At 42.2% G+C, this 23,870-nt stretch overlaps 6 protein-coding genes across 9 annotated transcripts in view; 3 read left to right on the top strand and 3 right to left on the bottom strand.

Moving 5' to 3' along the window:
* The window catches only part of LOC131890308 (vacuolar protein sorting-associated protein 45-like), a gene marked incomplete in the record, with an annotated part of 5,088 nt that extends 4,549 nt beyond the window's left edge, over nt 1-539 (bottom strand). Inside the window, 1 exon segment of the mRNA XM_059239631.1 lies at nt 1-539. Coding sequence (XP_059095614.1) covers nt 1-407 — 407 coding nt within the window.
* Nucleotides 540-2,765: 2,226 nt separating this feature from the next.
* Nucleotides 2,766-3,944, bottom strand: LOC131890713 (uncharacterized). The gene is made up of 2 exons (XM_059240120.1): nt 3,785-3,944; nt 2,766-3,592 (listed from the first exon to the last, which is right to left on the bottom strand). The coding sequence occupies exons 1-2, from the start codon at nt 3,800-3,802 to the stop codon at nt 2,924-2,926; spliced, it is 687 nt and encodes a 228-aa protein (XP_059096103.1). The 5' UTR covers nt 3,803-3,944; the 3' UTR covers nt 2,766-2,923.
* Nucleotides 3,945-12,523: 8,579 nt separating this feature from the next.
* Nucleotides 12,524-15,510, top strand: LOC131890250 (actin-interacting protein 1-like). 2 transcript variants are annotated; one of them, XM_059239559.1, is made up of 3 exons: nt 12,524-12,646; nt 13,396-13,986; nt 14,074-15,510. In XM_059239559.1, exons 2-3 carry the CDS (start codon nt 13,435-13,437, stop codon nt 15,370-15,372), a joined length of 1,851 nt encoding a protein of 616 aa, XP_059095542.1. In that variant the 5' UTR covers nt 12,524-12,646; nt 13,396-13,434; the 3' UTR covers nt 15,373-15,510. The 2 variants fall into 2 exon arrangements, with proteins under 2 accessions (XP_059095542.1, XP_059095541.1); XM_059239558.1 differs by lacking the exon at nt 12,524-12,646 and adding an exon at nt 13,137-13,283.
* A 141-nt stretch (nt 15,511-15,651) lies between these two features.
* Nucleotides 15,652-18,050, top strand: LOC131890269 (solute carrier family 25 member 45-like). The gene is made up of 7 exons (XM_059239581.1): nt 15,652-15,969; nt 16,042-16,110; nt 16,177-16,402; nt 16,663-16,768; nt 16,846-16,949; nt 17,128-17,189; nt 17,884-18,050. Exons 1-7 carry the CDS (start codon nt 15,883-15,885, stop codon nt 17,902-17,904), a joined length of 675 nt encoding a protein of 224 aa, XP_059095564.1. The 5' UTR covers nt 15,652-15,882; the 3' UTR covers nt 17,905-18,050.
* Nucleotides 18,051-18,222: 172 nt separating this feature from the next.
* LOC131890263 (solute carrier family 25 member 45-like) lies at nt 18,223-20,817 on the top strand. 2 transcript variants are annotated; one of them, XM_059239574.1, is made up of 7 exons: nt 18,223-18,703; nt 18,769-18,846; nt 18,924-19,176; nt 19,256-19,361; nt 19,419-19,540; nt 19,707-19,908; nt 20,633-20,817. In XM_059239574.1, exons 1-7 carry the CDS (start codon nt 18,617-18,619, stop codon nt 20,679-20,681), a joined length of 897 nt encoding a protein of 298 aa, XP_059095557.1. In that variant the 5' UTR covers nt 18,223-18,616; the 3' UTR covers nt 20,682-20,817. The 2 variants fall into 2 exon arrangements, with proteins under 2 accessions (XP_059095557.1, XP_059095558.1); XM_059239575.1 differs by having other exon boundaries at nt 18,227-18,703; nt 18,769-18,837.
* Nucleotides 20,752-23,538, bottom strand: LOC131890264 (uncharacterized). Of its 2 annotated transcripts, none has more exons than XM_059239576.1 (3): nt 22,952-23,538; nt 22,208-22,642; nt 20,752-22,060 (listed from the first exon to the last, which is right to left on the bottom strand). In XM_059239576.1, exons 2-3 carry the CDS (start codon nt 22,274-22,276, stop codon nt 21,248-21,250), a joined length of 882 nt encoding a protein of 293 aa, XP_059095559.1. In that variant the 5' UTR covers nt 22,277-22,642; nt 22,952-23,538; the 3' UTR covers nt 20,752-21,247. Both variants share the same exon structure in this region, with proteins under 2 accessions (XP_059095559.1, XP_059095560.1).
* Between the last annotated feature and the right edge of the window lie 332 nt (nt 23,539-23,870).

Raw genomic sequence — 23,870 nt, 5'->3', positions numbered from 1 at the left:
TCCAAGGGCAAAAATTGCAAGGGCACCTCCTCGACGCTCTGGATGAGACAGTGGGTGTCCATGTCGGCCAATTCTCGCAAGGTGAGGGTATGGGGCGAGGCCGAGAACACGACCCGGTAGTGCCCAAATCGCGGTTTCTGGAGTTCCTGGGCCAACAGACGGATGTTGTCGGGACTGGGCTGGAGGAGACACACACAGGTGACGAATCCCAAGGGGGCGTGGGCGCCACTTGGTCCTCCCAGCGTCTCAAAAAGCAAGTATCCGTGCTTGAGGAGGGCGCTTTGGAGACAAGTGGTGCTGACCACTTTCAAGAGGTGCTCGTCCATGAGCAGACTCTTGATTTGCTGATCCGGACACTCGGGATTGGCCTCCACCAAAAGGCGTTCCACAAACAAGGTCAAGTCCATGATGCGGGCTTTGGGCTCCAGGTCCCCGAAAGACCCAAGGATCTGTTTTTCCACAGACTCACTCCCACGGAGAGAACAAGCCAGAACTCGAGCTAGCCCGCCTGGGCAGTCTAGTCAGAACTTGAGCCGGGACCAANGAATGATGCATGTGTCTACTGGCACTCATCTCATGCTCAGAAAACTATGAAGATGAAATAACAAACCTAATCTTTCTACTTCCTGGACCAGAATTGACTCTGAGGAGTACCTAGTGGACGAAAAATATACATTATTAATGTTGAATATCTCTCAAGGGTTTCCCAAAAATGGTTTTTAATCCATTCAAAACATGATCCATTGTGCCTGAACAATAACTACCCCCATAACTAACCCTTGGCTTCACAACTTTCAGGTACTAAGATGCTTTGAGAATTGAAAGTTCAAAATTTCACCACATGAAGTACTGAACTCACTGCCAAGCTCTAGGTATTTTTGTGTTCCAGGACAACTCGACCCAGGACGACTCGACCCAGCGGACAACTCGACCCCGCTAAGAACTCGACCCAACGGACAACTCGACCCACCGGACGACTCAACCCAGTACGAAAATTATGCCCAATATGTTGGCTTACAAATAGTTCATACTTATGGAGCAAAGTTGAAACTGTGATTTAAAACAGGTCAAAATTTGAAAGGTTTTAGATAATTCATCATTTGACCTTGAAAAGCAAGTTACATACAAATCAATCATGGTGTGAAAATCAAGTTTGATGTTTTAATCAAACTTGATCTTTTTTTAAAGCCTTGCTGATGCTGACATCTTGGCATGCAAATCAAATATTGTCTCATCAAGCTTTAGTTTTGTTCCACAATCATGTTCTTTTTGGACAAAATGTTGTGTTTAGTTATTGTACTGGGTTGAGTTGTTTGGTGGGTTGAGTTGTTTTGTGGGTCGAGTTGTCCGCCGGGTCGAGTTGTCCGCTGGGTCGAGTTGTCCGCTGGGTCGAGTTGTCATGGGTCGAGTTGTCCGGTCACCATTATTGTGATAATGAGTACTACCCTTAACCAAATTTAATCAAGGTCATGTATTTGGCTCTATGTATGTAGGTACTCATTTGGGATAAAGTGAATAGAAATGTTCTTGACAAATTTTCACGTTAGTTCTGAATCCATCTTTTAGTTGTCCGTGGTCAAGCTTACCTAACGCTTCCTTTGTTTCGACATTAGAGAGCAACTAAGAGTAACCGTGGTACGTCTCTTAGCATGTCCTGCTTTTGTGGACTGATTCATTGACTTGGAAACTTCTCGTAACCCTCAACTTGATCGCCTTGGTTGCAAGAGGTTGATGCAAGAGGAGATCATTGAGAAAAGTGTGACAAGAATTCGAAATATTTTTCTTCAGGGCCTCCAAGTTAGTGACAAACTTGCACTATAGACTCCCATATCTATCTTGATACATACTCTAAGTTCAAGGAACAGATGCATCTTTTTATCTTTTTAAAGCTGTCAATGGTGTTGTTCTAATGCTAAATCCAATGCGAACATGTGATTGAATATTCATACGTTGGACCACTTTGAATATGATTTGATATCAATTTTATCCGAAATAGTGTCAAATTTGGGTTTTCTAATAAGCCAATTTTCAAGAAACGGCCTTTTGAAACGTTGAAAATGGTGCATGCTCCCTACAGAAATTCATGACGCCAATTTGAAAGGATCATTTGCAATGACACCGGAATTTTGTTTGCTTCTGTTTTTATTATGTCAAAAAGTACATGTCTAAAAGCAAATAAGTTCAAAAAGGAAATAAAAAACGCCTGCCTTATGCAATTTTGGTTACAAATGACTGTTTCCGACTTCTTGCCACACCCGGTGCCACTTTAAGTTTAAAATCGTCGACGAAGAAAAATAGCGGCTACAGTATGCGAACTCAGACAAGAGATACAATATTTCCCATTTATTTCTTTTGGTGCATTTATACGCAGAATTATCGTGTTCGTCAATTCCAAGGTCATTTTTGAACCATTTACCCTGCTTGAGGCTTTTCCCCCGGTTTCGGAAAGTAACCTCATTTCTGGACCCAAAACGGTTTGAAATTCTCGTTGTTGCGACGGAAGTGGCGTATTGTGTGAAGTTGTGCCGAACGGATGTCATCAGGATTTCTTCTTCCGAGTCTGCTTCCGGTCAAGAGTTCAAAATAATGAAGTGTACGTATCAAATTTCCAATGTCATTATCGGGAAAAGTGCAAATTTAGCGAAATATCTGAGGAGCTTAGTCCACTTTTCATTTGATTGAAAAAAAATTGGTCTAATGGCACGGAGTGCAAACTGGTTGGAGATATCGGTGTGGTCAAATGGGAAAGAAAACAAGATCAGGAATTTTCGCATTTAAGTTAAAACTTTATTGCAATTGTCAACTAGAATACACAAAAACAGGTAAAGATCTTAATGTGTCTCTAAATGGCGTCACAAATCACTCTGAACAGTTATTTTTCATCATCACATTCGTTGGCGTTGGTTTGATGGGCGTTTTTCAATTAGTAAGAATGAGCCACGGCGACCTGGGGTTGGTGGACGGAGTAGGTGTGCTCTTGGACAACGGGAGTCTGGACCACGGTGTGCACATCATGGACCTTGTAGGGAGCGGCCACAGGCACGGCTTGAGGCACCTCCACGGCATAAGGACGGGCCACCTTCTTCTCAACCACGACGTCGCGGTGGACGGGCACGGGCACGTTCACGCGGTACTCAACGGGGACCTTGTTCACACGGAGCTCAGGCACGACCTGGGTGTATTGGGGAGTGATCTTGGTGTGGGTGCGCACGGGGGCGTCGATCAAGGTTTGGGTCACGGTGTCGGCGGGAGCGGGTCCTTGGTTGGTAAGAGGGGCGGGGATGTTATAGGCGTTGGGAGCCGCAGCCACGGGGAGTTGGGGAGGGGCAATGGGCACAGTCTGGGAGTAAGACTTGGGCTCGCCAGCCACGTATTGGTAAGCGGGCTGGGCCAGAACTTGTTGTCCAGCCACACCGTACTCATGTCCAACTTGGACAGCTTGACGGCCCACTTGGACGGTTTGCTTGCCAACGATGCCGTGTTGCACGTAGGTCTGGGCAACGGGATGACCAGCCACGACAGTCTCCTCGATGGCGTAGGGTTGCTGAACATAGGTGGGAGCAGCGGCGGCCACGGCCAAGGAAGCGAGAACCTAAGGACAAAGGACAGAAAGCCAAGCTTAGTCAAGGTAATGGTTGAGCATGCTTCGTTTCTGAGGGATGCACTTCATTGTGACTGGTATGCTTGGTAGGATACGATGGTTAGGTTGATAAGAAGGAAGGTAGTCCTGAAAAAACTACCGACAGCCTATGTATATGAGGAATAGCTAGTGGTGGACACTTACGGCGACGAAAGACTTCATTGTGTGATTGGGATAACTGCTCAGAGTGAACTGTACGGAGGGTGTGGAGAGAGCCCCCTTAAATAGTCAACCCACTTGACTTCGGTGACGTCACAAAGCCGAGAGTCCAACCATCCTACAACCACATCTTCCCAAAGAACTGGTTGTCTCAGTGTCTGACTGTAGGGTCGAACGAACGGTTGGGCTAGGACACACGCATACTACTAGATACATTTACTTGTACCTACATGTGCTGTACATGGAGTTATTGACGGACCGACCAATTGACGGACGGACGGTTGGACTGACGGACGGTCGGACTAAACCATCCATATTGAATATTTCGGTGAATTTTCCTGCATTTACCACGATTTACCCCTTGGGAGAATTACCTTGAATTTACATCGACCGGCACTCCCTTGGCAATGAAGGAGTGGGAACTGCAATGTTCATCGCAGTTCGTCAAGATGTGAATGTAGTAATGCTCATGGTTACTATCCAGGGCAGTACTTGAAAAAGAAGATCATTTTTCTAGAAAAAGTTTCTATCGAGCAATACTAGTTGCACCAATCACACGGCAAGTAAATCCGTCATCTGATCTGTTCAACCTCATGATCAGAGCGGACATATCAAATATCGAGCAACCGCAAAACGATCGGACAAAGTAATGAAATGATGCAACTGAATATTGCATGGAAACGGATAACCTCCTCTCCGCCTTCCGTCGTAATTGCCTCAGTGTTCCGTTGCCCGGTATGGGTCGAAAACCATTGCGATACGTACGTGGCAATCATCCTATTACGCAATCCCAAGACCCGCTGCTTCAGGAGTTGATCTGGTTGTTATGCAAGACAACGATAGTACTGTAGATTTGATCATCGTCTTGGAGCAGCGATCACTCAATTCACTGGGGCACACCCAAATCAGGAGAGCTGGTCGTGTCCGCTAGTTTGAAATCCTATTTCGGATAAATATGTTACGTTTAAATTTTCCCATGACGGTTGAATGTTTGGAGGGTCATTTTTATGCAAATTGTTCATGATTGTTTATTTTCTTGATGCTGTTTCGATGAACTAACAATACAAATCCCGTCTGACGCATGTTGGATTTCATACGCACGTTTCCCAAACCGTGATCTAACACTGGAGGGCTTTTTGACTATCGTTTTAAGTTTTCATTAGTGAATACATACTCGGTTTGTCTTATGCTTTGAGAATATTGCTATTTTCCATGCGAATTAATTCAAGCTTTAACATTATTACATCCGAACTAACTCAGTTTTCATTATTAGAGGAATGATAGCGACTGAATTTCCGGCCGGTCATAAATGGCTTCAATTCGCACAATATCCCTCTTGAGGAGGCTTGTTTTCTGATATAGAAAAGTGCTAGCTAGCTAGGGAAGTATGTATGTGATCGGTTTCAAAGGCTTCTCCCGTCACCATGTCGGCTATAAATGGCTTCTCCCTTAGAGTAATGAGGTGCTTTCTGAAAAGCGGTTGAAACCAAGTGAAAATGTGGGACATTTTCCTATCCATGATTGAGTGAGCGTCGAGATGACATGGGCCGGCCAAAATTTGCATATAATTATGGTCTTAATGACAGCTTTTTCGCACCAAAATCACCTGAATTCGCACAAAAATAGCAAATAAACTTACTAAAACATTGGCTCTGACACGTTCTGTTGGGTTGTAGAGTCCATTCTTACCTTCTATATCAAGCAATAGTTGATAAAAAGGAAACTTCTGCCATAACAACTTTTAGCACCAGAATTTGAACCCATTGTACCTGGGAAGAAAATTCTTGCATTGTCGCCTTTAAATTGGCTGGTTGGAGCAATATCTTGAATAATAAGAATAAATCTGAGTTCAGCAACAGTATATTGATAATGTCAGAGTGAGGCCATCACACAACAACTTTATTATTAAGATTAACTTTCATGACATGTGAGATATAAGATAACATTGTTTTCATGTTTCTTGAAAATGGTATTAGGGCCAATTCGTTCCAAAAATCATCCACAGCCTGCCCATTTACTCATATCCCATGAAAACACAAACAGAGCTACATTCCAACCTTTAAGATAGTGCATCTCTAAAAAAAAATCAATGTTAAAAGAGATACAGAGCTATTCAAAATGAATGGATGTTCTATATGCAAGCTCTTGCTAATACACCTGCAGCCTTCGTTCAACCATCATGTCAAAACCTGTTTTCTTTTAAATACGGAAATCTTCAATCTCACAATTTTTTCCCCATAATTGACAAAATTTCAAAAAAAAGGCATATATTGCAGATATATTAATATTTTTGTGCTGAAATGGCAGAAATTGCCTAATAAATTGCTTAAAAATGACAAATATTGCTGATGAAATTTTAAGGTTTGCATATAAAAAAAATGCAGAAAATTCTGGGATATTCTAGTTTTATGCAAAATTTGCAGGATGCAAGTTTTAGCCAGCCTGGTGATGACTAGGGCCGGCCAAAACTTGCATCCTGCATAGTTTGCAAATTTGGCAAAAAACTTGCACATTCAAGATTTTTTCTGCATATTTATTGCATCTGCAAATCTTGAAAGTTTAAAAGCAATATTTGATATTTTTCTGCAACTTATTGAGCATTTTGAGCCAGTTCAGGAAAAGTTGTCTAGATATGTGCATAATCTTAAAGAATCCTGGTCAATTTTAGAAGAAAAAAATGGAGTTTTTTCAAATCTCTTTAACAAAAAGCACTTTTAGTTTTAGTACTTTACTGCCTATGTATTCCATACATCTTAAATAGCTCTTTTTATATGAATTCAATGCGATGGGGTTTTCACACAAGGGTTTTTTCGGGATTATAAAAACGTTGCACTTGGTTGTCACATGCCCATATCTAGTGTTTTCTTGAATCAAGCTTAAACCAATATGGTTTGACACATGTACACAAAAGGTGGGAACTGACGGAACAAATAAACTAAGTATCAAATCAACCTCATATTACACGGTGGATTTTATAAGGTGTTACAGAATTTGCTTTGGCAAAAGTGACAATACAGATGAACCATTTACTTTCAAAATTGGTGCCCCAATTGCCGAAGGTATTGGCTTTGCATTGAAACCATTGCAACATTTTTTGAATAACAGCTTTCGACGTATGGAAACAAAGGTCAGCAAGTCATTTCTAGGGACAGTATAGAGCGTGCCAGCAGTGAGGCTGACAGTGGGTGTTTTCTGTGCATATTTTTTGTCAAGAGCGACCAATTTGACTAATCTTTTTTACGTTGAAAGGGAGTTCATCGAAGAGCCTAAATCCAGAATCTGGTGTATCTAGAGCAATTTTCATAGCGGCAATATATGCTTTTTTTGTAACACTTTATCCCGTTCGCCCTGTAGAGGGAGGATCAAGGACACACATTTTAACAATTTGAAATTGAAGGAGCCCCAAGAGAAGTAAGTATTTCATTGTTTCGACTAGCCTGGATATTTTGGGGGCTCAAAATTGTAAACCTTTACCTTCATTGCAATTGACTATTAAAACCTGGTTAAGGAAAAAGCTCAGGGATATTTTTGAAGACGTATTGTTGAAGATACCTTCTGCCCCTCCTTTAAATACTGCAGTTTCCCAATCTTCTGGGTTTGTCGGAATAAAGTAGTTGCTGTCTAGTCCTCACATTATCTATGCTTGTCCTGTCGGCAAAAAAATGTTGGAAAATGCAACTAGAATCTCAATCATTTACACACAAAAGATCAAATATAAAACTATTTGCATTTTAGAGGTCTCTTCACCCATAGAAATCAAATTTGATCTAGAAGCTTGTGGTTTAGGGTATTAATTCGAGGGTCTAAATTAGGAGACATCTTTAGGGGCTTTTGATTTTAAAGATTGGAAAACAAAATGTATTAAAACCTTTGGTAATTGCTTCAAACTTTTGCAAAATTAGTTTCATGTTGTCTTTTTTGCTTTTAACCAGGCTTATATCTTTGCATTTGAGAGTTTTCTTTCTTGTGGAAAAAGTTATTTCACGCTCTCAAAAATATTTTTTGGTGATTATTTAGCCCGCAAACAGAATTTCATTTCCGAGCCCTACTGATCAGGGCAGGACGCACCATGGACAAGGCAAAAACCTGCTCCCTAAATAAGGAGAGCACCTTCAAATGCAAGTGCTGTAAGATATTATGGCATAATTTTCCTTTAATATAGCCCTGACAGACCCCCAGCACGAGTAGATGCCTATGTTTTGGAAAGTTTATTTGCAAATTTTTATACAAATTCGGTTGATTTTATGTAAATTTGGTGTCAATAAATACCATACGTATATATATGTAAGTTTTGACCCTTTTTTGAGTAAGTGACTGGCTGACCCTGAGGATGACTCAACCCAGCAGAAAACATGATCCAGAAAAACTGAGAGCACCATATTTTTTTAGACATGATTGCTATGTGAAATATAGCTGAAACTAGTTACGTTATTATACAATATTTTTGTAAGGATGAGAAAAAAAGGTTAAAATTTTCGATGAAAACATCTTTTTCACGTGTCCTTGATTGGAATGGACATCAAATGTCTTGGAAAAAGTAAATATTTTTCACAAAATAAAACCATTGCAAGCCTGTTGCATAAAAGCTCGATTAAGTGTCTCTTTTGCAAGTGATTTATAATTGTTCCAATTTTAGACGTAAAAAGGAGAATCATTTTTATCAAAGGCAAGTCATTTGTAGTCACATCTGTCTCGTACTTTCTTGCTAGAATATTGAGGTCTAAATTCAGGACCCGGGTTTTAGTGTCAATTGTGACGACCTTAAAGGTATAACGGGCGTCTATTCAGAGCAATCGTCATCGTTAATCCAGGCAAGGGCACTAGAGCAAGGAAACGCCACTCCTTTGTGATCACCAAACCTCTCTTGCCAAGTCAGGCCTAAAATGTTAGTGCTGATAAATGACTTCTCACATGTCTTGAAGTAAAATTACTTAAAAATACAAATTAAGTGTTCCTGACAAAGCAAGAGTTTGCTTTTTTTTCATAATAATATTGTTTGAAGAAAATTATTTCAGGAACATCTTGACCAAATTTCAAGTAATTTGGTACACTAGCTATGAAAATATGGTTCCCACTATACAAACAGCCCTCAAACTACAAGTTGGCATGTTATAATTTTGTGCTACATATTCTCTAAATTCATATGAAAGCCTTACAATAATGAATGATATTTCTTAATGAATATGACACCTTTTTATCTAACTGTTTTGGCTGCTTTTGCTAAACACCAAATTTGCCAGAGTCCAAAATTCAAATTGAAACTTAGTTGAACTGGACTGTGGTATTACTCTATGCACTTTAAATAATAACTGCCTTTTATGTGAACTTCTTAACTATCAGAAATTTAAACTCCACTCTAAAAGAAATCCATCCATTTTCTACCAATGCCTGATCCTTGTTTTGTTAAAAGAGGGGGGAATTAAAACAAAATTGTCAATCGCCCATCCCAGATATTCAAATAAGTTATTATTATTTGCATGTCCTTTTATTGACAATTTCAAACATTTCTTGGTTATTTGTCCGTATTAGTTCCTAATCAATTGATAAAATGATTCTTGATTCTGATTTTCTTTCTAGAAGTGTCCTTGAGCAAGTTTTGTGCAACATTTCACTGATTTTAAAGACAATTTGATGGTTTTTGATTAATATGATGTTCATGGTCAATTCAATAGAATTCTATTAACTTTTAAAATAACTATAGAAATATTTGATAATGAACAGAGTTGTATGTTGGGATCTAAATTACCCCAATTTTGCTTTACGGCCATCATGTTCCCAACTCTGCCCAATCACTGATGCCACCTTCACCCAGTTCCTCAAGCAATACCTGTGCATACCCCAATATGTCAATAATGCATGGGCACATTTTATAAGCAAAATAGACCCCCTCGCCATCAGGCTGGTAAGGTTAGTGTCAAACAGCATTGGGAGTCTGACCTTTTTGGAGGCAATGTCTAGACACAAGTTATCCTTCTCGGTCAAGAACTTGTTATCATCTTTTTGTCCGTAGCCCAACAACCCTTTTGAATATTGGTGGCCACACCCCGGGTCCAGCTCCCAGCCAAATACCATGAGTGATGGACAGTGACAAAGGATCTATTCAGTTTGACCCACCCACTCTAGTGCAATAACCTAGATTTTCATCATTTACTACTACCCTCCTGTTTATATACAATGCCTTTTTCACTTGCGCTGAACAAACTCTAGTATTCTTTGCTGTGATATCACAGTCTAATCAGCTATTTTATCAATCTTGACCACTTCATTTTATTTCTTGTTTCAATTTTTGTATATGTTGTTTATACATACAATTTTACACATTTTCCTAGCTGACATGGTCAAGAGTCACAATAAAGGTTTTTATTATTAAAAGAAATCATTGTTTCCTAAAAAACACTTCTATGTATGTAGCATTGGCAATCTTGTTTTATTGATGTTAAAGCTACTGTTTTAATTCAACGCAATGGCCTCACTTGGTGGGCGAAAGAAAACCGTGTCGTTTTCTCTCTTACAGGTCCCTGATCTAGGCTGGTCCATCTCTTTCTGGCTCCTTTTTTGTTCAATTTGCGACTCTCAAATATTCTTGGGGTCACCGGGGAGTATATAGGTGTTGATCCAATAGCATCCTTTGAGTTGGATTTGGACAATTTTTTGAACAAAATTCCTGATCAACCCTATATTCATGATCTCATTATATTCATTATTCTAGATCTACCAACTCTAATTTGTGGGTGGATGAGATATCATACGCATATAATTTAACAAAAATGAGTACGTTTCTCGTCTTGAATTGCAGGGGATCCAATTCCCAGTAAGGGTAAGAAAGTTTGCAAAAAATAAAAATTACTCGACGACCTTAAATTGTGTTCCACCATCATGAATTTTAAGCCAAAGTGTTAAGCTCATATTTTGGAAAGTGGGGCAAGTTGTCGGGATCAAGTAGTCCGCTCATGAAACCTTTTGAACATTTTTGTCCCTTCACAAAGAAGTCCATTACTTCGGTCCATGAAAGCATATGTGTTTTATGAAGTACGCGTTTTACTTTCCATATATGGCTTGGCGGCTGGGGGCGTACGCTTGATCTTCCTCCCTCAGACGAGGTTAAGGGGGATGTTCAAGCTCCCAAGCGATCAACCGAGATTGGCTGGCCGGTAGCCGGCTTTCGGACGTCCTCCCTCACTGACTGAATGCTGAGAAGGGATCGAGGCTGGCTGCAGGGTTGCCAGGTGGCGGAATTGGCCGCCAAATAACTCAAAAGCGGCGGAATGAAAAAGTCGTTTGCGGCGTTAAATTTCAATTGGCGGTAAGCCGAAAATGTGGCGGAATATGGCGGAATAAAAAAGTCCGTTCGGTTTTAAAATTTCAATTGGCGGTAAGCCGAAAATGTGGCGGAAGATGGCGGAATGAAAAAGTCTGTTCGGTTTTAAAATTTCAATTGGCGGTAAGCCAAAAATGTGGCGGAATATAGCGGAATGATACCTGAAGGAACTTGTAGAAAAGGCATGGTTGGTAATGTCGCAAATTTCAGTTGCTGCTTTCATTTTGAGTTGAACATGTTTTTGACCTTACTCATTTTATTTAAATTCTGCTCAGTTTAATGAAACGTCATTGTTTTGTGCAAAAGTATCTGGAATGGAATGGATGAGAGAGTTAATTGCAATTTGCCCGGTGGCATGTTTGGGTTGGTTTTGAGGGGAATTCTTTTTAGTTCAAGCCTTGACTCAAAGTGCTTTCACACAATAACTAAATCCAGCTCAAGCTTTTCCCTAAGATGCAACTAGCATCCCAATATTTCACATATAAAAGAGCAAATATTAAAATACTTTCATTTTAGTCTAGGTCTCTTTATCCTAAGGAAGAGTTGAGATAAAGCACTAAGAGGAACCATATTTGATCTAGAAACCTGCATGGTTTGGGGTATCAATATAGGGGTCCAAACTAGGATGCAAGTGGTCTTTTGATCTTCTAAGATTTTGAAAGTTCTTGAATACCTTTGGTCAAGTTTTATTGATTTGTGTTACCGGCTTTTCTAAAGGCTACAGGGAAATAATCCCCAGTACTATCAAAATGAAAGGTTTTATTTTGTCTATTTATTACCCTTTCAGCTTTACATGATCTTTGAAATTAGGTCAAAAGTAGCACAAAGTTTTGCATAATTAGTTCCAATTTGCCATTTTACATGCTCTTTGGCTTTCAAACATGCTTGAAGTTTTCCGTTTGGTATTTTTTTTCCTCTGAGAAAAAAATATATTTTTTTATTTCAAAAAACCTTTCAGTGATCATTTTAGCGCCCCAGTTATGATACATTGATATTAATAGTGTTCCATTTTTAAGTGAGTGAAATTGTCCAAATGTGGCGGAATTTGGCGGAATATGAATGTCAAAATGGCGGAATAAGTTTTTAAAAATCTGACAAGCCTGGCTGGCTGCCCGTCGGTAAGAAAAAAAAAAACAACGCCAAGACCGATGACTGTCTACTCGAGTATGGAGGACTTAGGCCGGCCATGACTTCACCGGCTTGAGCCCTATGCCGGTACGAGCACTCCGAACCCTTCCCGCCTTCCCCAACCTCAAAAAAACGAGGGCTAGGGCATGGCAAGGAATGTACAGATCATTGAGCGGATGGAGGGATTTTTGGATGGATGGACGGATGAAGCGGATGGAGTCATACGCGTCATACGGTATATGGGATGCCGAAAAAGTTGGCTGATCGCACACTCGCTCGCTCGCTCGCTCCGTCGGTCAGACGAGTCATCTTTTTCAAGTCGAGTCTGGTGTTCAAGTAGTCCAGTGGGTGAACGCGCCTGATCATCACGGAGGACTGACCCAGTGGATATTAGACACTAGGTAGGCGAGTTATTTAAAGTCATGTCAGGATTTCTGCAATTAGTCGCTTCTTGGGCCCAGCTCGCCCAGCTCAGACCCGATTTGATGCTTTGTGGGCTTTGTGGGCTTTGTGGGGTTTGTGGGCGGAAATAGGACGGGCCGAGTCTGGCCCATGATCCTAGGACAAATGAAGAATGCCTCATGCATGCGCATGGATGGCGAGATGGAGTGCAGGCACACAAGTGCAGGCCTGCATGAGTCAATTCTGAAATTTGAGCCATTCGCGGGGGGACACCTAGCTAGCTAGTACGCACCCATACCCGTCTACCTCCGTGGTCACCTCCGTCGTCATGGACTCCCCCACCTATGTATTGAGCTCTTGATGCCGGCCGGCGGCCTCCAATGGCTGAATCCAGTGTTCCGGGTTGCCGCCTTCTTAGCTGGAGAACGCCGACCGACTGAGACACTTTTTGAGATTGGTCCGTTGTGGGCTAAGTGAGGAAGCATTCAGCCGGATTGGCCTTCTGGCTGCTCAGCTTGTTCAACTTGTCCTTATCTTTGGGCGCTGCTTCACGGACTCCGGTTACTGGGGGTCTTCCAGTAGCCTGGCTCGGCCTAATCAAGCCTCCGGGAGTCTGAGTCATCCTTGGTGTGGCTGGTAGGCGTGGTGGTGCTGTGGTTGGTTATCTGCCCAAAGACCGTGACGTGTGCTCAACGGTCCTCGTGCCCTCCTCATATTGGCTTGCATTGACTGACCTTTGCTCTTCTAGATCGGTTTGGGTCCGAGTTCGCCGCCTCGTCGATCGATCATGAATAGCCGTTTTTCCCTGGCGGTTTTGCCGCGGACCGAGCGAGGCCGACCTTTGGTCTTGTCGGCCTCGCCGGACGGCAACAAGATCGTCTATTGCCATGGGCATTCTGTCATCATCCGGGAAGTGGATTCCCCGCAATATGCCGACATTTACACGCAACACGCCTGCGATGTTAATGTGGCCAAGTACTCGCCCAGTGGATTCTACATCGCTTCGGCCGACAAGTCCGGCAAAGTGCGAATCTGGGACACGGTCAATGCCGAGCATATCCTCAAGAACGAATTCCAACCTCTGTCCGGACCCATCTACGATTTGGCTTGGTCCGGCGACAATCAAAGGATGGTGGTGGTGGGCCAAGGCCGCGAGAAGTTCGGGCATGTGTTTCTGACCGATACCGGCACCAGTAATGGTGACATCTCCGGCCAATCGCGACCCATCAACTCGTGCGACTTCAAATCCACCCGTCCGTTCCGCATCATCACCGGATCGGAGGATAATACGGCGGCCGTTTATGAAGGACCTCCGTTCAAATTTTCCGGGTCTAAAACGGTAAGCTCATGGTTGAATGTGTGTCTCTATCACGAGTTCACGTTAGATAAGAAACTCACGATTGTCTTGGGTCTTTTCGATGGTTAGGAACACACCCGGTACTGTCAAGTGGTGAGATACTCGAAGAACGGCCATCATTGGGCATCGGCCGGTTTCGACGGCCACGTTTACTTGTACGATGGGAAGGATTCCTCGCCTTTGGGTACCGTAGTGGATGGCAAGGCTGCACACGAAGGTGGCATCTACGGATTGGACTGGAATCCCGAAAGCACTCAGTTCGTAACCGCCTCCGGTGATAAAAAATGCAAGATCTGGGACCTGGAGACCAAGCAAGTGGTGGCCACCTACGATATGGGTGACGACGTGGCCAGCCAGCAACTTGGCTGTATCTGGGTGAATGGGACCATCATCAGTGTGTCTTTGTCCGGGAACTTAAACTACTTGGACCCGCGTTCCCCACCTAAACCCAGAATGATCGTCGAAGGCCACAACAAACCGATCACCGCCTTCGCTCAAAAACCGGATCAACCCAGCCGTGTGTTTACCGGCAGTTCCGATGGACGAGTCATACAGTGGGATACCGAACAAGGATTGGGCAAAGAGATCAAGAACAACCGAACTTGTCAAGTCAATGCCTTGGCTTGGCAGAGCCCCTCGCTTTACGCTGCCACCATGGATGATGTCTTGTCGGGCATGACCTTTGAGGATAGCAAAGTGACCATTACCCCCGAAATGAGACTCGAAGAATTCAAGTACTCCGTGTCCGAAAGCAAATTGCCCGCCCAGGCCAGAGGTATGGCGGAATTAGGCTCGAGTCAAGTGTTGGTCCTAATCCAAAATGCTTTGCTCATCTTTGAAAACGGCAACATCGTCAAAGAGGAAAAGCTCCCTTATGAAGCCAGTTGCTTGGCTGCTTCTGAGAAGCACAACCAGGTTATTATTGGTGAAGCTGCCCCGGGCCAAAACATCTACGTGTATAATCTTAAGAATACCGCCGAGAGCATCCACACCGTGGCCTTGTCAGGGTCCCCGACCTCGATTGCTTTCTCTCCCTGTCAATCCTCGTTTGTGACCACGGATTCCAATCGAAAAGTGACCTTGTTCAAGGCTGGCTCGTTCGACAAGGCCCATACCAAAGATTGGGGCTTTCATACGGCCAAGGTTCTTTGTGCGGCTTTTTCGCCCAATGGTCACTACGTGGCCAGTGGTGGCTTGGATTGCTCCATCATCTTATGGAGCGTTGACGAACCCAGCAAGCATCACATTCTTTTGGCGGCCCATACTCAAAGTCCGATTACCCGTATCGCTTGGTTGGATGATTCTTCGGTTTTGTCCACGGGCCAAGATGGAAATGTCAAGATTTGGAACGCTTCCTGGAAGAAGTAAAACTGAAGGGAAGTTCCCATCCTTCGAACAGAACCAAGCTTAGATTTCTTTTAATTTATTGCCATGACTATTTTGGAATATGCTGCTTTTGGATGTGACCTATTTATGGATATAAACCATTTCTACTTATTTATCATACACCATTTTTGTCACTTACATTCTGCATTCTAACCTGTCGAAGACGCCACACTTGTCGAAGACGCTACACTTGTCGAAGACGCTACACTTGTCGAAGACGCTACACTTGTCGAAGACGCTACACTTGTCGAAGACGCTACACTTGTCGAAGACGCTACACTTGTCGAAGACGCTACACTTGTCGAAGACGCTACACTTGTCGAAGACGCCACAACTGTCGAAGACGCCAAACCTGAACCTTCCCCCAGATCATTAAACTTGCGAGGAAAGAAAGATAAGAATCCAGTTCTTGCCTCTGAAAAAGACAATGAAAACCTGTCGTGTTTATCGAGTATTTCCAAGACGAAAGCCAAATTTCCTAGCAAATCTAGAATGGTATCTTTCTATTGTGATTTCATCGCAGGATGGATTGGAGGATGTTTAGGCATTGTAGTTGGACATCCATTGGACACGGTAAAGGTAAGGCCTTCATCATTCGATCTGTGCCACAAACCGAACATGTCCTCCCACTAATGAACGGTGTTCTTAAAGGTTCGGCAACAATCTGGCAATGACCGTGGAATAGTGGCCGTAATGAAACAGTGCATTCGGCATGAAGGGGTTAGGAAAAATGAGCAACTGATAGTATGAGGGGCATCGTTGACGGATCATTTTTTTGCTATATAGACACATGGTTTCTTCAAGGGGCTCTCGTTTCCAATTTTATCAGCTGGTGCTTTAAACTCCATATTCTTTGGCGTATACGGATCCGTCTTGAAAACACTGGACAAGGGAACTGGTAGTCAGTCGACTTACGGCCAGATTTTTGCTGCGGGCTTCGTTGGAGGTTTCCTGCAACTATCCGTGGCCTGTCCGGTTGATCTCATAAAAATCAAACTTCAAACCCAAACAAGTAAGACTAAATTTTCAGGTTTTATATGGGGAATTTATGGCCTTTGCTCTAAATATGTGAATGTGGAAATGAATGTATGCATATTATCATTCAAATGTGGATTGAGGGTCCATTATTCCAAACTTTACAAGATTGTTTCGAAATAGTAATACAAGCAACCATATCTCAAGCCCAAATTTTCTCCAAGTTGAATTGAGTGAGCCAAAATTGATGACATTGGATTTCTGTTTCTTAAGACATTATGATATTTTTGTCACTAGCGTCAGCAAATACTTTATATCGAGGCCCCGTGGATGCGTTGCTTAAAATTTTCAGTGAGACTGGCATCGTTGGACTCTATCGAGGGTTCTGGATCATGGCTTTAAGGTAGATTGCATAAGGTGGTCACATCGCTTTTTAAATTTTCATTTAACGCTTGTGATTAACCAGATGATTATCTGCAGAGATTGCCCATCATTCGGGGTATACGTGATCATTTATGATACCATTATGGCCCGCATCTCCGACCGAGCCCCACAAGCCGCCTTTTTCAGCGGAGGCATTGCCGGTGAGTTTCTTTGCGTAAATACATAAGGCTCATTTTAGGTAAACAGGAATAGCTGATACAGTGGCTGAAGTTGATATTGGTTAAAATTTGAATGACTAAATTAGCGAACATTTTGACATTGGCAGTGAATACAACCAAAAACAAAAATTATCAAATAAATGACATTTCCTAAATTTAGGTCCAAATCTGGTTATTGAACTCAGGAGAGGCGATCAAGGTTATGAGACAATGAGCATACATGTAGGTATAAAGTTTGAATCTTCCATGTAGTGTGTTAAGCTACAAGAGCTTTGGACAATGCAGATTTGAAACGAACTCTTAATGAGTAAATTTTGTAACTGTGTCTTGCCTTTAATTGTATGCAGTGATCTGACCTTGTTATTTTATGTGTGTGTTAATAAAAGAGACTCAAAGCCGCTTTACCCAAAAGTTGACAATTTTTTACGGGATCTACTAGAACGTGAAACTTGTGCTTTAAAATCATTTGATTGCAGCCTCTCTTTAATTAAGTTATATTTAGGTGCAAACGTTCCTAATGCTTAATTGAGTGAGATAATTCATTCACATCTTGAGCGAGAAAGAAAACAGTGAATAATGTTATTTCATCAAATAGCAAAATCAAATTTTTCTTGCATTACAAAATTGCGAATTGCGTTTTCTAAAAAATGAACGTGTCATGTGTCAGCACGTTAAAAAGGGAAAAAACGTCGAACGAATATCGAACTCAGCTCAAGGATGTCTTATTCCGTTTGAGTCAATGACAAGAAGGATGTTTTTTCCATTCAACCATGGGAGAAAGTAAAAATGAGAGGTTGTCTTAAGAAGAATCAAAAGTTAATGAAAATTCACAGTTACAATTAGGACCCCGAAAAAAGCATTAAAAAAAATATTGATCAAAAGTGATTTGGGTTGTTGATGGATGTTCTTGCGCTAGGTGTCGTATCATGGTTATTAATCATGCCTTTGGATGTGGTTAAGTCCCAAATGCAAGCGGATTGCGCAAACAATCCCAAATTTACGGGCATGAGTGCGGCGGCTCTGGCTTGTTACCGTGAACGTGGTTGGAGAGGCTTCTTCAAGGGATCTCTGGCAGTAGCTCTCCGAGCATTTCCTGTTAATGGAGCCACATTTGTTGGGTGAGTTTCAAGTTTCCTCACACTATTTGTTACATCAAGTTTGGCAATCTCATACCATTATCGAACCATCTTTCCAGATACGAATACGTGCTAGCTCGCTGTCAAAACCTGGATGAATCTGCATGATCTTTTCTCAACTGCCTTATTGTTCTATGACACCAACTTGTATATGATGTGATTTTACATGATGATGTTTCTTATGAAATGCAAAATGTAACGAGCCGTTGCTTTTTGGCAACTCGCCAAATTAGGCTGGCTTAGTTTTAGAAAGCTTGACGATGAAGTACATTAGGCGCAATGTCATGTGTTCGACCAATTTTTGACAGTGGCCTTTGGCTATTCACCCCTATAGGCCTACAAAGACTAGCATTTCTCTCCACAGTTCGATGGTTCATCATCTGATCTGCAATTATTGCAAGAGTTTCGATAATGGCTTTTAAGTGATGAGAAGCAGAGTTTCACACACCAAGTTATTGCCTCATCGTGCAGTTTCGTGATTCCTGACCTTGATTGTGACTCAAGGTCTTAAGGATGGCATCGTCTCTTTGTGATTTCTCAGCTGGTTGGTTTGGTGGGGTGATTGGATTGATTGTCGGTCATCCCTTTGATACTTTAAAGGTGATCAATAAGCATATCCAAATACCGATTTTCATTTTGAATGAAAAGTGTTCTCGTGTCCTTAGGTACGTCAACAATCCCTGCAAAACCCCAGCCTCTGGCATGTCACCAAAAGTTGCTTCCAATTCGAGGGGGTAAGTACGGTAAAAAAAATTCCAGATCAAGTGAACATGCACCCTGGAGGAATAATCACGTTCAACTTTCCTTCCTTCTAAATTAGGTCCAGGGGTTCTTCAAGGGGATGTACTATCCTCTTCTCTCAGCCGGAGCGTTGAACTCGTTATTTTTTGGCGTGTACGGAATGTCATTGAACGCGATGACGGAACTTCGCACTGGTAAACCCGCCACGAAGGTCAAGCCCACCTATTGGGAGGTATACTGGGCTGGGTGTGCAGGTGGAGCAGCACAATTGGCCGTCTCCTGTCCTGTTGATCTAGCTAAAATTAGATTGCAAACACAAATTAAAGCCGCAGGTAGATTTCAGTCTTAAACAATCAACAACCAATAATGCCCAGCGTTGCAAGCTAATATCATCCATCATTGGCCCTTCAGGTGCCCAAGGGTGTTCAAAGCTAAGCCCATACAAAGTACTAAGGGACATATATATGACGAAAGGGCTCACCGGGTGGTACCAAGGGCTGGTTCCAATGGCTTTAAGGTGATATTTTATAAAGAAAATTATTTTTGAAAGCTACTGAACAAATGAAATTTTCAGGGACGTTCCATCATATGGTGTGTATATCATGGTCTATGAGATGATTGTGGATCGACTTTGCGACCGTAGAAAGGGACAAATTCCGACCCCTTTTCAATCTGTGTGGGTAGGAGGCGTGGCAGGTAACTGTAGTCAACGCTTTTTTCTCATCCCTTAAGGGATGCCGCTCAATATGGATCTGAATGAGGTGAAGAGTCAAACAAAGGGAAATTGTTTGTTGATGGTCTCAAGAATTCCTATCAGTAAGTAGTAGCTTAGTTAAAGAAGAATCTTTTTCTTTACTTTCAGGTACTGTTTCTTGGGTTGTTGTGATTTACTTCGACGTGGTGAAATCTCGGATGCAAGCCGACTGTCCCATCAACCCTAAATACAATGGGACCATTGACACATTCCAACAATGCTACCGAGAGGGCGGAATAAAGATATTCGGTCGAGGGATGGTCGCAGTTTCTCTCAGAGCCTTCCCCCTCAATGGAGCTACATTCCTAGGGTGAGCTCATAGAAAACAAAAGAACATATATGTAATCATCTATGGGTGAGCTATTTAACATATCTGCGGAGTATGCCTACAGGGTAACCCATAAAATATATGGTACAGAAAATTACAATTCAATCAAAAACCAAGGTGTAGCGCACAACATATGCTCAAATGAAAAGAGAACAAAAGAATTGACAACTAGTCTATTTGACAATCCTTGCGTTTCACCAAATTCCTAAGCCGCTCTTTGGCCCAAATACAGATTGGCAACATCGTGACTTTAAATTGTTCAAAACGATTCGCCATCAAGTCCCCGGAATTATTAGTTTAAATTGTTCAAAATTGTTTGGTCCCATCACGCCTTCAAAATTTCATGGCATTTTGGACCGATATGAAGACTTGACTAACAGAAGTTTTTCTGGGAGTACCACTCTCTGACAATTGCATTTAATATGTATGGAGGGATTGACGCCAAGTTTCAATACAGGACAGGCTAGAACAAAAATAGGGAACAATTTTTATCAATGCGAATCAAGGGAGATTTAATGCAACACGAACGTCGTCAACTACCTAGCCTTACTTTTGCTCAGTTTTCTGTTCGGTAAAAGCACAATAAAATGTTTAGTTGAAGGAGCATTACTTTTTGATTGAATTGCCATCCTCTGCACCCCATCACTTATGGGCCACCCTGTGTGCTCAATATGTTTTGACTCATTTTCCCATAATGCTCTTACAGATATGAATATATTTTGGATATTTGTCGGAAGAGTCAACGGGAATCTTAGAAGAAAGAACAAGATTGCTTACGTGTAAACAACATACCTTTATCAGATTGACAAATTAGTTAACGCATAATATGAGCGATAAATATGTATATATATTTTTGATTCAGAGTGAAACATGTATGTGTAGTGAATGATGCATTTCTTTTTCTTCGATTGATTTGCTGGAACATGCATAATTGTTGTATTGGACCATTTTTTGGTGTGTTCAAGGTAAAATTCGATAACGACAAGAATTTGTTATGTCACGCAACAAGTGATATTTTCTCCCAGTTGCAAAGAAATTATTAGCAAACATTTTGAATTTTCTCGTCTGTTTGAAATAACGAGGTTGTTAGATCAAAGAGACAGAGCCATTGATTGTAATTATAGAGATGCCTAAATATCCTCATGATTGAGACAAATTTAGCAAAAAAGGAAAAGAGTGTAGACGGATGATACTGCTGAAACTTAAGATTGTAAGGAAGAATATCTCTCAGAGAATATCTCTCCCGACGTTATGAATAAACTGACAGTTGTGGCAGGACATATGTCCGTGCCCTTTTCTCATAAGTGTAGATTAGAATCAATCATTTCATTTGAGTAACGGGGAATTCTCCGTAAAGTGCCACTTTGATCATACCCCCCTCGGTTTGAACCAAGGTGCCTCCGTTGTTCGACCTTTTCCCGTTACTGGGAATACGACCATTTATGGGGACTAAATGATTCGTTTGGACCATTGTTCCTTCGGACGAATGAGTCAAGGCCCTGGGATTGTTATTGTACTTTTCGCCACCTTCCCCCTCGTGATCATCATGGGAAGGAGGCGGAGGAGGCAAGCTTAATTGGATTTTGTTCAAGGACGATGTTCCATTTGTGATGGCAGGTAAGTTGGAAGAAACATTCATTTGGATATGATTGCGCAAAGCCAGAGGTCTTTCCACTTGCATCATTTGGTGTATGGGAGGCAAACCATCTCCATTTGGCTGTGACTGCTGGCTCAGGCTAACCAATTGCTGAGAGTTGATGGGAACATAGCGCTCAACTTCATGAGACACACTCGGCTCTTCTACGTCAGCAAAAGCTACCACCTTCTTGGCCTTCATAGGTGATCCTGTGGGAGTGTCGTAGGTATGATTTTTGGAAGGACTCTCTGGGTAGTCATAAAACCGTCCATTGGTTGGTCGATTCAGCTCAAAATCTGAATTCGAGTAATCCAAGGAATCAATTGAAGCGGCCTTGGACAAAGTTCTCACGGTCCTCTTGGATCGGTTCCCCGCTGATCTGGTCGGTCGTGTGAGATCGTTCATGGAGGACGTGGCTTGAATAGGCGTCTCACTTCTCGAACTCGTGCCTGATTTGGGTCTCCTCAACCACGCTTGGTGCTGTTCGCTCATGCTTGCCTGTGTTAAATGAAAAAAGTATTGGAAAGGACCAATATTGATAATAGGATCAATATTTTGTCTATCTGAATTGTAAACGCTGTAAACGAACGATGCGATAATTGGCTTCGCCAATTAGAATAAAAATTTGTAAAAAATATTTTTTACCTGAGCTTCATTAAGGACCATATTTTCCAACAACGCTGAATTCTTCCTAGAAGGATGTCCCAATTCCATTCCATTGTGCTGACGTTCGATCCGATTGTTCAGATCATTGTAGAAATAGATTTAGGTGCCAATATATAGCTTGTCATATCTGAGCACCATACGACGAGCGGGATCCCGACTTTTGACCTCCTTCATGAACTTGATGAGTTCATGGCGGTGTTGGCGAACTTTACGGGAGAAATCCTCCGAAAGGTAAATGCTGCCTCCCTTGAGGAGACGAGCCTTTCTCAAAACCTCTTCCTTGTCTTTGTATTGGGAAAATGCAATTTGGATTGGCTTGTAGCCCCGACAATCGGGGCCATACCATAAGCGAGTAATGCGATGGATGGCCATGTCTCGGCTAATATGCAGTTTCTTGTGGAAAATGTCCCGAACCTGTGAGACAAACATGATTGCCTTTGAACTTTTGTATTCCTCACGTACCACGGGCGTTTCAAAAACTTCCATATCCTTTTGCTGACAATTCATGGCTCCCAATTCCCACATCTCTGGATCAATATTTTTCTTAAAAAAAATTTCTCCGGTTTCAATACCGATACAAGTGAATTCATTAACTTTTTAACAAAAGATAGAAAACAAATCTTGCAATTTCAAAAACAGCTTGTACACTATCTGCACGTACTTCATTGGAGCGAACAGATTCAGCATTTTCATTTCATTTTTGCGGTTTCCAGTTTCACTCACCCTTTCTTCCAAAATGAGTGGATCCTCATCCATGCTGTCCGAATAAGGTAATCCGTACAAAATCAGGTTATTTTTCCAGCTTTTGTCGATTTCGTAGAGCTGATCTTGTATTCCATTGTAAGCCGATGTCAGACGATCGATTTGCTCTTGCAAACCCGTTGTCACCGACAAATCATCATTGTTTGTGATGGTGGTGCTGCTTGATCCACTTACCGATTTTTCCCTCTCTCGCCACTCTTGGAAAGCATCCTGCATTTCCTCAATCTGTGTTTGCAAACCATCTGTCAACTTCAGATTGTTGTCCAGTTTGACCTTTAACTCGTGAATTTGACGCCCTTGTTCCGATAACAGTTCATGCTGAGCTTGGATGATTTGGCTGAAGTCCTGCGAACTCGAGTGGTTCATCTCGTTGTGGTCGGCTCCATTGGCACTACGCTTCACGTGCTGAATCTCCTTCATGTTGATGACCCAGACGAAATGTTTTTGGTCCAATTTCCACTGATACTTGTGGCAAAACGGCCACACCAAACTGAACCACTCGAATGAAAGAAGAAGTTGGTTGGGAGCTCCAGAACCGTGCAAGTGTTTCCAAGGTCGGGCCCTGGCAAACTAACGTTGAACTCTGATTGACAACGTGGAACAACCGGCGATGATTTCTTCGTCGCCAAAGCTAAGAGGAAACCAGCGGCAAGAGTGAACCAGACGACGGGAAAACAAGCTCTCTCTCCTCATTCCTCCCCCTCCCCCTCTTACCTGATTTCTTGGTTGGTTCTTGAGACCAACACGAAGGGACCATGATGGCCGCCACCACTGATGAGGGATCCTTGTCTTGCTTTAATGATGACTGGATGAGCGCAAGTGAGTGTCAATGAGTGCAGTCCCAACAATGCCCGGCGGCAGAAGTCCGATCAAAACTGGA

The sequence above is a fragment of the Tigriopus californicus genome, chromosome 11 (assembly GCF_007210705.1).
Source record: "Tigriopus californicus strain San Diego chromosome 11, Tcal_SD_v2.1, whole genome shotgun sequence".
NCBI classification, from domain to species: domain Eukaryota; kingdom Metazoa; phylum Arthropoda; class Copepoda; order Harpacticoida; family Harpacticidae; genus Tigriopus; species Tigriopus californicus.
The sequence above is the reverse complement of the archived record's forward strand: the minus strand, read 5'-3'. Positions and strand labels throughout refer to the sequence as shown.